The sequence below is a fragment of the Rhea americana genome, unplaced genomic scaffold (assembly GCF_003343005.1).
Source record: "Rhea americana isolate MKP2758 unplaced genomic scaffold, rheAme1 scaffold_457, whole genome shotgun sequence".
In the NCBI taxonomy this organism is placed as follows: domain Eukaryota; kingdom Metazoa; phylum Chordata; class Aves; order Rheiformes; family Rheidae; genus Rhea; species Rhea americana.
In genome coordinates, this window is record NW_028186598.1 from 170,501 (window position 1) to 187,488 (window position 16,988).

Here is a 16,988-nt window from a genome sequence, read left to right on the forward strand (position 1 = left end):
TGCCATGGGGCCCAGTAGCCCCAGTGCTGTGGGGGCCAGGCACATGGCTAGCCCCTGCCCCCCAGTGATTCTCTGAAGAAAAGTCTAAGCCCAGAGCTGTGATTTTCCAAAGCCTGTTTTATAAATAACCAGGGTCACCAAATGCCAATTGCTGTAACACAGCCATGATACAATTTAATAAACATAATAGCCTCTTCCTTCATTGTGACAGACACTAGTAGGGATGAAGGTGTGCTGGGCAAGGCGGAGGTGCACTGAGCTTGAACACCCTGAACCTAGTGCATCCCCCAGCCCCCAAATCCCTTGTTCCCATCCCAAGGTCCCTTGTCCCCAGCCCCAAAGAGCTGCTGCACCCAGTCCCAAACCCCTCACCCCAGCAGCTGCCAGAAGGCCTGGGCTGGGCAGCATCACTCCAATTAGCAGTAATCGTGCTTCCCTGCCATGCCTGACACCGAAAAACCTACATAATTACTAGCAGTGCCAGGAAAGGCAGGACCAGGCGCTCCTGCTTAATTGAGTGTTTACACCCTTGAGAGGGGAGCAGCAGCTGCCCTGCAAGAAACCGTCAGCCCCCAGGTGACCCTGTCCTCCATGGACAAGGTCCGCAGGTCCTGCCACTGCCTCTGGCCATGCCCCATGGTCCCGGAGGTGCTGGCTTATGGTGACAATCCTGGGGCATGGCACAGCTTTGGGGCTAGGAGGGAGGAAGCCGCGAGAGGTGATCCATGCAGTAGTGATGGTGTGCAGTGCCTGCTGCTCACCTGCACTGGCACCCCCGGACAGCATGCCTGCCCTGCTGTTTTCTCCTGGTTAATTTTTCATGAGTATGACGATGAACATCCTTCCCACCACAGTGCTGCGGACCCCATACCAATAAGCCTTGGTGCCGAGAGACAGTCGGGCCAGAGGGCTCTGAAGGGGGCACAATCAGTGCTTTTCCCATTATACCCGCTCCCTGCCAGGCCTGTGGCTCCAGCATGAGAATGATGCTCCTGCTTGGCATGCAAAGGAGGGCACAAGTGCAGAGGGGGTGTATGTGGCACACGCATGGACACGTGCGTGGGAACAGGGATAGGCACATTGCAAATGCATGGGCGTGCATAGAGACAGGGATGTGTATATGGCACACCTGTGGGGACATGTGTGGAAATAGGGACGTGCATGTGGCACATGTAGAAACACAGGGAAACAGCAGGTATCTGCCGGAGACCCAGGAGTCCTGCATGGTTCCCTGGAGCAGTGGCTGCTGCTCTGATGTGCCCAACTGGAATCGCTAATTCCAATGAACCCAGGCTAGATTAATTTTCATTTCCCCATGCAAATCACCGCTAATTAGGATGGATTTAGTTCACATTGCAGGGGCTGTGGGGACTGGAGCTGCACACAGTTATTGGTCCCCAGCCAGGCTTTGGGGCAGCTCATTCTCATTTAATGCTTTGGGGAGTAGGAGTTGGATGGGAGACACCAGAGGAGGAAGCAGGGCTGGCTCTAGGCAAGCTGGTGCCTCCAGCTGCACTCAGCCCCAGTCCTGGGGTCTCACCACCTGCCAGGGCCAGGCAAGTGGCAGGGAGTCTCTGGGGCCCCTCTTTGCCAGCAAGCTTTTAAATGTCTCATTTGGCAGCCAGAGCTGTCCCAAACTGGGGAGCAGTGCCATGGAGCCTAGCAGGGTGCAGGGCCCCAGACACCTCGCCCTGGCCCTGCTCAGCACAGCACAGCCCTTTTCCCCTTCCACTTCTTCAGATTCTGCCAGTGCCTCCTGCCTTGCCAAATATTTAACTAATTAACGCTGCCCATGGGCTCCTGTTTATACAGCTTGTTGTAGAGACAGGAAGGACTCCCGGCTGCCTCAGAGCAAACAAGGTGCAAATGGGCCCCCTCCCCTTCCCAGCTCCCTCACACAGTGCTGTGTAGCCTCCAGCACCAGGTCCCTATTGGGCGCCAACCCTGGTGGCACTGGCCCCCACCCCAGCGTACTGCATTGCATGGCTACATCAGCGCCAGAGGGTTCAGCACTGGTGCAAACCCTTGGGGTGAGGGGAGAGAGGAATGCATCCCTGCCCAGTGACTGTGCCCAAGAGGTGCAGCTGGAGTCAGGCTTAGCGTGAGGCAGGGGAAGGGAGGGGAGCTGGGAGCAGGAAGGGAGCCTGGCTGCTGACCAGCCAGCTCCCAAACTGTGGGGACAGGTGCAGAGTCGGGGGGGGGGACCCCAGCATCCCCACACTTGGCTGAAGTGGGCAAAACATGAGGCTGGGCTGGGGGCACTGTAGGGGTTAGACAAAGGGACACAGAGGGGTCCATGCCTTGGAGGGCTGCACCATGCGATGGGGCTGTGCTGTGCCATGGAGCTGTGCCGCACTGCGGGGCTGTGCTGCACTGTGGGGCTGTACTGTGCTGTGGGGCTGCACTGTGCCATGGGGCTGAGCTGTGCTGCTCCAGGTCCAGGCACGACACAGTGACAAACAGCCAGCGGCAGTGCCTGCCACCTGCACTCATTAAATCCCCCCTAATGAGCTCAGTGCTGAGCCCTGGGGCTGGCTGCCCCCACACTGGTCATTACTGCTGACACAGGGATCTGCCAGTGCCAGAGCCTCGTGGTCCCTAGCCCCCTGCCTGGCCCCCCATTCCAGCCAGTGCCACAGGGTGGGGCACCACAGCAAGAACTTCCCCCCACCCCGGTTCTGTGGTAACACAGGATGTGGAGCAGCTGCCCAAGAGAGGCTCGGGGCAGCAATGGGTAGGCTCCCATTCAGCCGCCATCCCCATGGCTCCAGTGTCCCCAGCCCCAGTTCCCCTGCTGCAGCACCCTTCATAGGTGGACAGCAAGCACAGACCTCCCACTCCCCCTTCCCGCTAATCTTGGCACAGGGCTGCTCCTTCCCAGGAGCATCCCAGCACAGATAAGGAGGCCTGGGGATCCCCAGGGCACATTTAATCTGGGACAAGACAGTTAGTGGATAAATACCATGAATATGTAAATTTCATTTATGCTGATTTATGGCTGGTGGGGGTAGGGGGTGAGAGAGTTTAGTTTATTTTAATGCATTTATTTTCCTGCTTTGAGACTGAGAAGGGCCCAGGAGCAGCGAACCCAGCAAGCTGGAGGAGTAATGGAGGCAGAGCCAGCGTGGTTTGGGGGCAGCCTGGGGCCAGGCTGGCTGTGATAGGTCTCACCTGTGGGGACAAGTGATGGACACACTACAGGCATTCCTGCAGGGTGTGAAGCCCTCCTGGGCATGCTCCCAGTGCTGTGCTGCCCTTAAACACACCCCACCCCTTGCCACACCACTACCACCGCCCCCCCGGGTTGATATATGGATCCAGCACCAGATCACTGGAATTGCAATTAACTCCCAGGTCCTGCAAAGACTCCTGACTTTTCACGTGATGTAGAGAAATCAAGGTGGTTAATCTGACAGGTCGGGGGGGGGGGGGCCACACTGACAACCTCGGGCTGGGGGGGGGGGCCATGCAGAGCCCCTTTGCACAAACCACCTGCAGAGGATTTAGCATTGTGCATGGAGACATGCACCATCCCCCTGCTAGCAGGGCTGCAGTTGCACAGCAGCAGGCATGGAGACAGGCTGCAGAGGGGTGCATCCTTAGCTAGGGATCTGGCTACATCATGGCCTGAGAATCTGACTGCATCCCCGAGCTGCAAGCCCAGCTGCATTCTCAGATTCGGAACTCAGCTGCATCCTCCACCAGGACCCTGGCTGGGACCCTGGCTGCATCCCTGAGTTGGGAATTCAGCTGCATTCCTGGGCTGAGGCAGCTGGAGCCTTGGAAGAAGTTGCTCAACCAGGCTGTCAGCAGGGGGGCGGGGAGGGGAATTCACCACTTAATTTCCTATTAACTGCTGATCAATCCAATTAAACCCTACATGTAATGAAGGCCATCTGCTTGGCCACCAGCAGTTGGGCCGGCCCCTGTGCCCCCCCACCCCCAGCCCAAAGCATGTGCTGTCCTGTGCAGGTCTCCCTAGGACCCACAAGCACTGGGTGGGAAGGGGCTGATGAAAGAGGGTTACCCAATTTTCCAGATGACTCTAATTAAGTTATTCTCTTCATTTGTTAAATTAGCTGGATCCTCCCCCCCTTCCCAGGTTGGTTCCCCCCCCTACACGCACACTTCCCAGCTGCAGCAAATCAGCTTGCATTCCCCCCCCCCACACACACACCACCACACACACACACTGGGCCCTGCAAATAAATAAATAGACAGTCCTGGTAAAATTAACCATATGAGAAGCAGTAAATGAGCTGGAAAAATTTAATGGTTCAGCATTTAAAAGCTGCTTGGCAGAGGCAAGGTGGGGACACAAATGAGCAGGGAGAAGAGGAGCAGTCATGGGAGACTGGGAGATGTGTATTGCTGCCTTTGTGGTATGTGGGGCAGATGTGCTTCCTTACCCCCCCCCCGCCCCCTCCTCACCCCCCACACACCATACTGCAGCAGTGGGAATCTCTTACCCTTCATCAAAACCTCTGGACCAATGCCTCTCGCTGTGGTTGGGGAGGCCCTTTGGGGAGCAGGAGCACCAGCACTGGCACGTGCCCCTACTCACGAGGTCCTTCCCTCTGCCCTGGTCTGTCTGAGGGCCGAAAGCTTCCCAATTAGCTTGTAAGGAGCCCACTTGTACCCAGATCAAGTGATGGCTAAGTGCTCACTTTGCTGCTCCATTGCTGGGAGCTGCTTCTGCTCCCAGGCACGGCAGACCCCAGCACAGCCTCCACAGCCCAGAGCACCACAGACTGCAGTAGAGCTGGGCTAGGGCTGGATGTCTCTTGCCGCTGCAGGGCTGTTCCCGCTGCCCCATCACTCATACCAAGGCTGGTCCCAGTGAGCGAAGCCACTGCGTGCAGTGCTCCTTGATGCATTTATATCTCCTGATTATTTCCCAGGTGGAGAACGCGGGTGGGAGGAAGGGAGAGGTAGCACCACGACTGGGGAAAGCATCAGGCTGGGAAGGTGGGAGGGGGGAGCCAGCACCCCCTGTGGGCAGCTTGGGCTTTGGGGTCCCCATGCRAGGTGGGTGGGTGGGGGTCCAGGCTGTTCCTCATTTGTCTGAGCCCTGTGGTCTACAGATGAGGGTAATGACAAACAGCTGAGGGAGCATGGGAGCCATGTGCTACCCCCACAGCAGGACCGCATGCTGAGGGCAGGGCTGGAACTGGCCCCACACCACACCAGGTCAGGCCTGATGTTTGTGGGAGACAAGGTTCCCCATATGCTGCACACCCACCTTGATATGCGCTGATACACAGAAGCATGCACAGCCCCACTGCAGCACACACAGACCCACTGCAGTGTGCACCAATCCACTGTGGTGTGCCCAGACCCAGTGTGGCGTGCAAAGGCCCACTGTGGCATGCAGTGACCCACCGCAGTGAGCACAGCCCCACCATGATTAGCATAGCCCTACCATGGCATGCAGAGCCCCACTGCAGTGTGCAGCGCCTTACTGTGGTGTGCAGTGGTCCATCATGGCATGCACAGCCCCACTGTGATGTGCACAGCACTAGCGTGGTGTGCCCTGCCCCACTGTGGTGTGCAGCGACCCACTGTGGCATGCAGCAGCCTACCATGGCGTGCACAGCCCCACTGTGGTATGCAGGTCCCCGCTGTGGCATACCCAGCCCCACTGTGACGTGCACAGCCCTACTGCAGAGTGCAGAGCCCCACTGTGGCATGCGTGACCCACTGTGGTGAGCACAGCCCCACTGTGGTGTGCAGAGCCCCACCTGCAGGCACACGAGGTGGGCACCCCGCCCCATGCCTCCCCACCCGCCCCGTACCTGGAGGCGCACAAACACCCGTGCAGCGTCTGCACGATGCCCTCCCAGTTGCAGGCCGGGGGGCTGTGCTCAGGTTGGGCCTGGGGGGGTTCTCCCCAGCTGGCGCAGGAGGGGCTCAGCTTGCCCTTGAAACCCCTCGCACTGCCCTGCTCGGGAGCTGCTGTCCCCAGCCATGCATATTCATAGGGGTTTGCAGTGACGGTAACGGTGTGTGACAAGGACAGGCTCGGTGCGCACCACCTGCATGGCAAGCAGCGCTGGCCAGTGCCAATCCTCGGCAGCGACAGGCAGCAGCCCCGGCCCTGGCCTCGGGGGGACTGTGTGAGGCTGGGGGGCCATGCCAAGACCCAGCGTGGTGAGGGGTGACAGGGGCTGCCGGAGGGTCTATGGTGGGCTGTCTAGGGAGGATTTGGGGGCTGTCCAAGCGGTTTAGGGAGACTGTTCAGGGGGATATCGGGGGCACCCAGGGCATTATTAAGGGGGCTGCCTGCGGGTGCCTAGAGGGTCTTGGGGGGGGGGGTGCCCTGGAGGTTACTGGGGCTCCACCTCGGGGATGTTGGAGTCTGCCTAGGGGGGTTATAGAGAAGTGCCCGGCAGGGATATTGGGGCTCTGTCTGGCGGAGCCACTGAGGGCTGCCCAGGGTGTTCCTGAGGGGCTGCCCTAGAGGGTGCCCAGGGCAGATGTTGGGGGCTACCCAGGGAGGGTATTGGGAGGCGCCCGGGGGGTGGGAGGTGCTCAGGGGCGCCCGGGGGCGCTATGGGGGGGGGGTGCCTGGCGGTTACTGGGGGTTGTCAGGGCTCTATTCGGGGGGTTATTGGGGCTGCCGGAGGCCGCCTGGGTGGACGGTGCCGCTCGAGGCGCCCGCCGACCGCCAGGTGGCGTCGCCGTCGCCCGCCGCGTCCAGGCCGCTGGTCTTTCCCAGCCGACGCGTCACGGCAGCATCGCCCGGCCCGTGGCCGAGGACCCCGAGCCCCGAGCGGCCTGTGCCGAGGCCGCCCGGTGCGGCCGCCGCTGCGGCCCCGACGGTGGGGGCCTGGCCTAGCCAACCGTTTCCATGGCGGCCGCGGCCTCGCGCGCGCAGCCTGGGCTCGCAGGGACGCCCTGCTTCCCGCCTGCCCCCCGCCGGTCGTTATGGCGACGGGCGGCGCGCGGCACTGGGGCTCCGTCGTCATGGCGACCGCCCCGCCCATCGGCGCCACCCGCTTCCGGCTCCCGGGCGCGTCGTCGCAGTGGTTACCGAGGGGCTGGGCCGCGGCCCCCGAGCCGGGAACGTCCCGCCGAGGCCGGGGCAGCTGGGCCGCAGGAGCCCCCAGCTTTGCCCCCAGCACTGCTGCCCGGCCGCGGCACCTGTTTGCGTTGGATGAGTGCTGGGCCCCCCTGTTCCAGGGGCTGAATGTGCCGCACTGTTCCTGATCTCGGCACCTGTTGCCCGCCTTCCCTATTTGGGGCCTGCGGGGCTCAGTGCCAGCCTGGGCCTCGCTGTACACAGCCCTGGCCCTCAACCGCAGCCCTGCCCCACCGATGGCCAGGCGCTGCCCTGGCACTTGAGCACGGCCCTGGCTCCCCAGCAGGGCCTGCAGTAACCTGCTCAGAACATGCAGACGCAGCTGTGGGTGGGGGGGAACTGACATGTATTGCCAGCACAGGGATGTGCAGAGCCCCACGCCCTCAGGGTAGCCCCTGCAGTCTGGGGCAGGTGGCATTCCTGTCAAGTCTAGGGGTGGGTGGGTGGATGGGTGCCTCCCTCCATGCACACTGTTGCTGAAGGCACCACAGCCTCGGGGGGAGGAACAGCCCTGTTGCAGCCCCTCGCTGGAGCCCCCGGCCTCAGGCTGCCCAGCCAAGGTGCCTGCCAGCCTGCCTCCATCCCAGGTCTGGTGGGCACTGTCCGTCCGCCGGGACCAGCATCTGGCAGCCTGACTCAGATCTCCTGCAGGAAGTCCACGGGGAAGAGTCCCACTTTGCGGCCAGTGTAGACTTTCACATAGCCGTTCACCTCCTCACCTTTCTGCACCACGATCTAGGGGGAGACAGAGGGGAGGCTCAGGGGCTCTGCTGGACAGGGACACGACTTGGGGGGCTTCTCAGGGGGCCCTGGCTATGACCCCACAGTCCGGCCTCACCTGATCCTTCTTGAGCGTGATCTGCCCGATCTCCCTGTTTCCCACAAAGGAGCGCGTCACTTTGTGGACCCGCTCGCCAGCCCGCACTCGGATGATGAAGTTCGGGGGGAAGTAACCAATTTTTTCACCGATCTTCCCCTGCAAGAAGTCAGTTGATGGATATGGGGGGGGGGAGAGGGAGCAATCTGTGAGACACCCAGGCTCCCTGCTGAGGTTCAGCCTGCAGGAGGGCTGTGGCAGAGCTGGACTGTGCCACCCTTCACATGCAGCTTGCACCACCAGGTCATCTCTCCCTCTACATCTTCCCACTGTGTGCCTACCAGACCCCAGCCTCACCCGCCACCACTCCTCGTTGGAGTCATCCACCACTGTGATCTTCTCTCCCGGCCTGCAAAAGGAGAGAAGGACATCACTGAATGTAGACCCTGAGATTGGCAAGGAAAATTACTCTTCCTACAGCTTCAGCTCTGAGAGCCTAAGGCCAGGAGAGGTCCCTGGGGGGTACGCACAGCCCTCAGGCTCACAAGCAGGACAGGTCCCAAGTGCAAGCAGCTCAGCCTCAAGCGCGAGGTGCAAGAAATGGGCAGCACCACATAAAGACAAACAGCAGCAGCCTCAGAAACGGCCCATGCGCATAAAGCCTGGAAGCTGGGGAGCAAGGTGGCTTGGTGAGAGCCAGGGCTCACTTTCTTGGCACTGCTAATTGGGGCAGAAAAGCTGCAAAACCCAGACCACAGCCAGTACAACTCTGATTTCTGCTGCTGTTCATTCATGGCACCCTCTGGAGCCAGGCGCCCTGTTGAGGTGAAGACTTGTCCCTGTCCCCAGCATGCATCCCACATCCCTGACTGCCTCCTGGCTGGGACTCACGGGAAATCCAGGTCGTCTTTCTCTAGGGCTTTGAAGCGATAAAGTGCCACGAAGTAGTGAGACTGCAGATAGCCGCCACGCATCCCCGGCTGCGGCTTCTTGTTCTGGGCAGCAGGAGAGGGGGGATCAGGGCTAGGGGCAAGCTGATGGGGAGCTCCCTGCTGCCTCCAGTGATGCCTTCTGGTGGGGGGCCAGCAGGTATAGGGTGAAGAAGAGGGGTACCTTGTCATCCGTTGTGCTCTTCTCAGTCTTCTTGTCTCCTTCTGAGGTGCCTGAAAATGGAAGGAGAAAGGATCACCTTGTGTCTCCCACCCACAGCATGACCCTCTCCTCAAGGACCTCCCATGTCCAGGTTAAAGGGGGAAAGCAGAGAGCCCCAGGGTGAGACCCAGACTTATGGCCCCTCTTTAGGACACAACCTGCCCTGCCAGCCCCCTGTCCTGCCTCGGGAGGGAGCTCAGCCCCACAGCCAGCCTGGTCAGCTCGCAGCACTCACCACCCTCTGTTTTGCCCCCATCCGGCTTCATGGCCTCAGGTTCCTCATCCATCATAGCTGCCAGTGGCTGCAGGGCAGAATGTGATCAGGAGGTGGGGGGGGGGGCAAGGGCCAGGGTAGCAGGAGGGGGCTTGAAGCAAAGCCCCAAGCCTGCACTCACATTTTTCTTGTCATCTTGCCCTTTCTTGCGCTCTTTGTTGGCCATGATGACTCCTGTCCGGAGGGTTTCAAACACCGGGTCACTCCTGTTGGCTGCCGCTGGGGCAAGGACACAGTGAGAGGGGCTCAGTCAGGGGGTGTGGGGAGATGGACCCCTCTGGGCGTGGGGTCAGTACTTACAGAGCAGCTCCTTGACGCAGGCATACTGCTGGTCGCTGTACAGAGGTGAGCTGTACGCCCGGCGAAACCCTGGGGGCTGGGGGAGGAGAAGGGGGTCAGAGCCTGGCCTGCTGCCTGCGAGCTGGGGGGACGGGTGGGCACGAAGCACTGGGGGGTGAAGGGATGCTGCTTGGGTCCTGCCCACAGGGCCGGGGAAGCTGAGGCACCTGGATGTGGGGGGCACACTGCCCAGTGCCTCCAGGTCCCCTCCTGGGAGGCACTGCTGTGAGCACTCACGATTTTGCCGAAGCAGCGCTGCATTTCCACGTAGGACTGGCAGTGGTGGTGGATGTTGGTTTTGCAGTTCTTGCACCTCAGGCCGAATTTGTTGTTGACTGGCAGTGGAAGTGAGAAAGGAGAGGCGGCATGATCCTGCAGCTGCAGGACCACGGGCTGCAGCCCTGGTCCAGCTCTGGCCCCCAGCCCGCGGCCCCAGCAACTCACGGACAATCATGCGGGCACAAACATCACAGAACTTGGGCTTTTTGAAGTAATGATCCTTGAACTTGTGGGGTTTGTCGTTGACAAGTTTCTGGGGCTCAGGAGGAGGCTCAGGCTCCTCCTCCTCTTCCTCCTCCTCCTCCTCCTCATAGATGTAGTAGATGGGCCCCCCAGAGGGGCTGACCAGCTCCCCATTTGGTTGTGGCTCTGGTGCTGCCTCCTTGGGCTTTCGCTGGAAAAGTTGCTTCAGCTTCTGCAGCTGCTGGAGCAGAAGAGGCTGCATGGTGTGTTGCTGGCATGGGGCAAAGAGCTGGTGCCCAGCTAGCTCCCAGCCCCTTTACTCTGTTCCAGAGACCCCCACCCCAAGTAGGGGGAGACCCCAGGCATCCTGGGTGCACTGTGGTGGCACAGAGACCCTCTCCTTGCCTGGGGGGGTGGTCCTCCCACATGGAGCAAGTGGCAAATCCCRGGCACCACATGGATGTAGGCACCCTGGGGCAAAGCCAGGCTGGGCAACGTCTGTCTAGTGCCCCACTCAGTCGGATCCCACCAGGGCACGCCTGACCCCATGGAGGGTCCTGGGGCTAAGACAGGGACCATGCAGGGAGGGTGGGTTCCCCCTCCCACTGAAGCTGACCTGTGGGCACCCACTTACCCGGTTCTTGGGTTTCCCACCTGAGGCAGGTGAAGCTGGAGGCTCTGGCACCTCCTTCTCTGTCATGCTACAAGTGGAAGACAAAGACATTGTCTTGGCCAGGGCTGCCCTCCCCCCCCGCAGAGCCCCAGCCAGGGCAGCAGTGGCCTGTGCCCCCAGCAGCCCCATGGGGTCAGACCCACCTGGAGGGAGCCCCTGGGCCAGCACCTCCCTCTCCCTCTGCCCTGCTTGCACTCAGCTACCACTGCCCTGCCCAGGGCTCCTGCCCCAGCACTGCTGCGAGGAGCCCTGGGGGCCTGGAGGTGGTTGTCCAGCCCTGCCAGTGGCACTCTGCTCCCAGCCCAGCACCCACAGTGCTGCTCCTTGCCATCTTCAACTCCTTCGTGGCTGTGGCACCCAGTGCTGTCCACAGCCACTGAGCTACCTGCATGTGCCTGTCTCTGCCCGGACACCTCTGTCCCGAGATGAAGTGGCAAATGGTGCCACTCTTGGCCTGCCAGAACAAGCATACCCACAGCAGTGCTGGGCACCAGGACACAGCTGCCCCTGCCTTTTCTTCCATGGAAATACAGTGCTACCACAGGGGTAGATCTGCTCCAGCACCCCTAGGACGCGCCTGGCACCACCTTCATCAGTCGACCATCCTCACGGCCCTTCCACCAGACGTCACTATTTTTGGTGCTACTGTAACACAAGACCCTCCGTCCTCCCGGGGAAACAACAGGACAACCGTCCAGGTCCTGGACGGTGRGGGGGGGCCAGGAACTCCTGTGGCCACAGGCACAGAGAAAAGTGGAGAGCCTGTGGACCCTGGAGTCCGGCAGTGGCATAGGGGCCCAACAGGGTTGGTGGTCACTGGGGAAAGGGAGCCGCGCACAGAGACGCACTTACGCAACATTCAGAGCTCGTGTCCCCTGATGAAATGTCCTGTAAACCCGGCGGCAGGCTCTCTGCTGGGGGCTGGCGCTGGAGCCCCTTGGGCCGCAGAGTCCCCAGCCCCAGGGCCGTGTGCAGGGAGCTGCTGCCCAGCAGCACTGAGCACTCGAGTGACAGGCCAGAGGGGCACCGACAGCTGAGTGCTGGTGGAGGCTGACACCGAGAAATTGGAGCCTGTGTGCAAGCCAGGAGGGGAGAGGGGTGGAGAGGTGCTGCTGGCTATTTGCGTTAGTGGGTTGCTGGGCGTCACAGTGACCCACCCACCCCTGGCATGGAGCAGCAGCAGCACCAAGGCATGCCAAATAACTCCAGCCTTGCCGTCCCATTTGCCCTCGTGCTCAAGGCCACTGCGGGTGGAGGGAAGGGGTGCAGCAGTGGGTCCTGCGCTCCACCACTGCCCCATGTCCTCTGGCCCCTGTCCAGAACCTGGCCCCTATCATCCTGCCCTGCACCAGGTCTCAGATCCCAGGGGCTAGATGGGCCCCCAGGTGCCAGAGCCCCTGGATCTATGTCCCTCCCAGGCTGCAAACGGCAGCGGGGCCCCCCTCACCTCCAGGCAGCTCTTACCTCTCCACTGGTGCCTGCACTCCAAGGCTGGGTCCAGACACAGCAGCAAGCTCTGACAGCTGCTGTGTGCAATGCCATGGCGAGTCTAGTGCCAGCCAAACTCCTGTACCCACACAGTGGGAGGGTACGGTGACAAGTCAGCAGCTCAAGGACTCCTCTTTACCCATGAGAGCTGGGGGCCTGGCCTCCTCGCCACTGCCAGCAGCCTGGGGCCAGCAGCTGGGAAGAAGAGGCTATGAATATCTGAAGGGCAACCAGCTCCAGCTCAAAATGCTCTGTGCTCCTGTCCCAGCCTCAACAGGGCAATGCAGTCACACCCTCTGCGTGTGCCAGGCATGGAGCAAGCCCCATACAGGGACATAGTCTTGCACGGGCCCCCAACTGCCATCCCACCCCTGAGAGGGGGAAAAGACAGCCCCTGCTGCCAGCCTGCACCTAGTGTTGGCGCCGGAGGAGAACTGGAAAGCAACGTTAAAGTGACGGACAAGTTTTCTTTTTATATTTAAAAACAACTCCCTCAAAATAAATCAAAAACAGAAACAAAAATACCTCCCCCCAAATAATAATCAGATTAAATAAAATGTGCAGTGAACATACCAATCAACACCTGTATGTGCGGTTCAACACAGTGCTTAACAAAACAATATACACAGGGTAGGGTGGGCGGGCATGGGCATCACTCCAAAAATTAAAAAAAAAATCAATTTCTTGTCTCTTAATTATGTCCATATAAATATATCCAGGAAGGAGGGCAAGAGGAAGGGAGGGCAGAAAGGAAGAGAGAAGGCAGAGGGAAGCGCCCGCGGTCCAGTGTGCTCTATGCCCATACATGAGCCCTACTGCGAGCTGGCACGCTCCAGCACCCGCAAGTCGTAGTTCTTTTTGGCCACTCGTAGCTTGAAGCGGCTGAGGGAGTTGTTGAGGCGGAGGGAGGCGTTCTGGGCAGCCAGTGGGCTGGGGAACACGGCCACGATGGTGTATAAGGCAGCAAGGTCACTGTGCCTGCCATTCTCTGGAGTCCCGTTGCTGTCCCCGCCTCCATCTCCATGCCGCCCCTGAGTCTCTTTGAGCCACTGGATTTTGGCACCAGCCATGGCGAGCTGGGTAAAGAGCTTGTCAGCCTCTGTCCGCGTGATGCCCTCAGGCAGGTCTGTCACCTCCAGCACTCGGCCCAGCACTGCAGTGGAAAGACAGCATGTGTCGGCTGCAGGACTTTGGCTGGCAACAGCATGGTGGGAGCTGATGTCTGGGTTCCTCACTAGCACTGAGGTGGGAGCTGTCATCTCTACTTGCCCCATAAAAGCAGAGCTTTGTTAAGCTGGTCCCATATCAGGGATGTTTTTCCTAGCCAGCACTTCTTCCCCCTAAAACTGCCCCCATTTTCCTGGTCCCTACAGTGCCCATGCTGACCTTTCTGATACCTCCATCCTGGTCCCCATCTGCCTCACTTTAAGAGGAGATATATTTTCTGTTTGCCCAAGCCTTTAGCAGCACGAAGCCCTCCTCGATGCCTTTGACTGGGTTTGGCTTTCCAGTTAGGGTTTTATCGAGTGTTCTGTCCTGCTTTCTTACCCTCATCCTGGGTGCTGTGGAGGAGCTAACGAAGCCCTGCTGCTCTCTGCCCCTGGGCAGGCTATACCAAGGTGTGGCAGCTGCTCTCTGAACACGACCTTTCCCGGTATGCTTTGTCACAGGGAGGATCCCTTCCTGTGCCCAGGCCAATGCCACACTAGCCCCTGCACCTCTGCTTTGTAGTACTCAAATACTCCTGCTGCCTCCTGGCTCCAGCTCTTTGGGGTTCCACTTCAGCTTTGGGGCTTAGCAGAGGTCTGGCTAAACGGATTCTTTGCTAATATTAACACGGCCTGTAATGAACATGCCAGCCACTTCCCTGTGGCAGGGAGGGGGGTCAACTCCCCAGGAAGCAACTCTTAAACGGTCCCCTGCAAGCAGCTGCAGTAGGTGGTGGTGACACAGAGATGACATGGGGGACAACTCTGAAGCCTCCAGAGAGCCAGGGAGGACTGTCTCATGTCCAATTAGCAGGTCCTGCATTTCCTGCAGGGAGGAGCCAGACATGTGCCTCTCCTCCCCTCCCTGACATGAGCAAGTGGAGACCCCCGCCTGGGGAGGAGGAATGGGATGGGGGTGTCCTTCTCCCTTGGAGAGAAATGATCCACTACAGATTTCAGCCGTGGTAGCCACCCATGGAAGATCCCAAAGCCCCACAAATATGGGGGCTGTGCAACTCCTGTCCCCCACTGGGAAACTGAAGCACAAAAGAGAAGGGTCACTTGGGAAGTCAATAGTGGGAACAAGATCTCATGGGTCTGGACAGTCACTTTCTGCTGGCAACTAAGAAAAGCTCTCAGGAGCTCTGCCTGCCAGCCCCACCTGCTCCACACGCTGCCAGACTTCAACCCTCACAGAGGCAGGAAAAGGGCCCAGGTGTCCCGGTCCTCATCACTGACTCCCCAGAAATAGCTCCCCACCCTTCCCCCAAAGCTTTGGTCAGTGCAGGCAGCACTTAACTGGGTTCCTGAGCACCTCCTGCCCTCCCGTCTCCCACGAGGTACAGACCACAAAGACTGGCTCTGTGTCCACCCCCGGCCAGGCCCTGCGTGAGCTGGGGGAGGTGTTTAGGGGGAGTAGAGCAGAAGGCAGGAACTATCCTCCACAACCACCCCCAGCAATGGGTCCTGGGGAAAATTGGTGTGAGCAGGGAGGGTACCGGAATCTCTGTCAATGCCAGATGCACCCATGTAGCAGGGACCTGGTGGAGGGCAAAGGGGGAGCAGCCGGAGAAGAGTCACTTGCCTACGTCACTTGTCCCAAGATCAGTGGATGCTGACTTGAGGGCCTGTCTCTTGCCTCGGTTTCCATGTTTCATTCCAGTCTGTCCCTTAAAGAGTAAAAATGGCAACATGTCACCTGAGGAGATACTGCGGCTTCACAGTGCCCACAGAACATCCTGGAGGAGCAGACAAGATCAAACATGACTAGGCCATGACTGCGAAGGGGAATCATAGAATGGTTGAGATGGGAAGGGACTTCTGGAGATCATCTAGTCCAACCCTCCTGCTCAAGCAGGGTCACCTAGAGCATGTTAGACAGGGTTGCATACAGGAATGGAGATACTTGGATGATCCTTTTACCCCTGGCACCTTTGGGATGACACCATGGTGGCATGGGGAGGTTGGATGAGACCAGGGCACAGCCATGGCTCCAGAACACTCAAAGGACCTGGGGCTGACATTGCTGCTGAGCAAAGCTGAGTGCAGGGTGAAATTTTGGCCCAGTGTCAGGTCCCAAGGAAGACTGTTCACAATGACAGCCCTGCTGCATGGCTCACAGGAGCATCGGGCAGGCAACCTGCCACCCAACCCAAGGGTTCCTGAGCACGGGGCAGATGTCAGGCTCATTTCTGAACTGCCCCTTCTCAGCCTTTGAGAGACCTCTCAGAGGTCCCAGTCTCTCAAGAGAGGGATGCTCTGTGGGTCTTGCTCTGCTCCCAGAGCAGTGAAGAGGGGGATGGAGGTTCAGTCCAACCTTACCTGGTGTGCACTGTAGTTGGGCTGGTTGTGGAGCAAGGGTGAGGGACAGATAGACAGATTATACTGCAGCGGCTGGCCCAGCAATGAGTAACGCCCATCACCTGCAAAATGGAAGCAAATGTTTGCAGGCGACTGAGGGAGTTACAGGAAAGACCCAGGCCTATGCTGTCCCCATGCCTTTCCCTTACCTTGTGCTGGGCCCATGGGTCGAGGGAACTGTGTGAGAACCGGGAGGGGGCTCAGCCCCGTGCAGACACTGTTGAGGTTGGTGACAGGAGACGGTGTTGGGGATTGGGTGGGAGACGTGATGGGGCTGTTCAACTGGGCACTGGCCTGGGGGAGGGAGAGGGTTAGACATCCCCAGAGCTTGTGACCGGCCCCAAGCCTGCCTCACCACCATGGGTTGAGCCCACCCTCTTCTCCCAGCTCATCCAGACAGTGTGGATGTCGGGAACCTCTTTCTCCCACCAGACTGCTCCCAAAAGATGAGCTGCCTTCTTCCCAGTCCTCTCAATACCTGAGCACTGGTGTCTGGGTTGTACAGGTCTCCTGGCTTCTGCCCCCGCTGGTCCAGGCTGTAGTACTTACAGTGGCTCCACTGCACCACAGGAGGATTCTGGGGGGGCTGGGGGCCATTGGGTACATTCAGCTGCATCACAACCACACCAGGGCCCGATGGAGACACCCCTGGGGAGAGAGAACAGCAATAGTATTGCCCAGGCTCTATGCATTGCTGCTGCTGCACAGAGAGGTGACAACAACTTTGTAGCGTTGCAGCATCTGTCATAACGTCCCCACTGTGCTCTCCTCTGCCACACCCATCTGGTCAGGTGGGGTGAAGAGGGGCCCTACCAAGGCTCTGCAGAAAGAGATTCCTCTCTGATATCACAGCTTTCATCAGCAAATGATGACTTTAAATTCAGGAAAAATGCAAGTTGAAGGCAACTCTGTTCACCTCTCTGAGCATCACATCAAATCCTTAGGCAAAGGGTCTAAGGTCACAGTGCTGAGCACAGAGCCCCAAGTATCTTGGTTTGCAGCTCCAGCTCCTGTGATAATTCACCAAGTCCCAACTCAAAATCCTGCACTGGGGACAGGACACAGGAATCCTGAGTTCTGGGCTGTTCCCCTCATCCACAGCGCTCCTTCCTGTTTCATGAGCTGCCCTAGTG

General features: G+C 59.4%; 2 protein-coding genes across 8 annotated transcripts in view; both read right to left on the bottom strand.

Annotated features, from left to right (window-relative positions):
• Positions 1 to 7,531: 7,531 nt before the first annotated feature.
• On the bottom strand, positions 7,532 to 11,772 carry STAC3 (SH3 and cysteine rich domain 3). The gene is made up of 12 exons (XM_085316194.1): positions 11,651 to 11,772; positions 10,760 to 10,826; positions 10,108 to 10,363; positions 9,901 to 9,998; positions 9,625 to 9,700; positions 9,446 to 9,543; positions 9,286 to 9,352; positions 9,012 to 9,061; positions 8,790 to 8,893; positions 8,256 to 8,307; positions 7,920 to 8,057; positions 7,532 to 7,816 (listed from the first exon to the last, which is right to left on the bottom strand). The coding sequence occupies exons 2-12, from the start codon at positions 10,823 to 10,825 to the stop codon at positions 7,718 to 7,720; spliced, it is 1,104 nt and encodes a 367-aa protein (XP_085172320.1). The 5' UTR covers position 10,826; positions 11,651 to 11,772; the 3' UTR covers positions 7,532 to 7,717.
• Positions 11,773 to 12,739: 967 nt separating this feature from the next.
• R3HDM2 (R3H domain containing 2) overlaps positions 12,740 to 16,988 on the bottom strand; it is a 69,487-nt gene continuing 65,238 nt past the window's right edge. For all 7 annotated transcript variants that reach the window (XM_085316215.1, XM_085316218.1, XM_085316216.1 and 4 more), the window contains 5 exons: positions 16,334 to 16,503; positions 16,005 to 16,149; positions 15,817 to 15,917; positions 15,080 to 15,164; positions 12,740 to 13,439 (listed from right to left, as the gene is read on the bottom strand). In XM_085316215.1, coding sequence (XP_085172341.1) covers positions 13,099 to 13,439; positions 15,080 to 15,164; positions 15,817 to 15,917; positions 16,005 to 16,149; positions 16,334 to 16,503 — 842 coding nt within the window. In that variant the 3' untranslated portion in view covers positions 12,740 to 13,098. The remainder of the gene's footprint in view (positions 13,440 to 15,079; positions 15,165 to 15,816; positions 15,918 to 16,004; positions 16,150 to 16,333; positions 16,504 to 16,988) is intronic.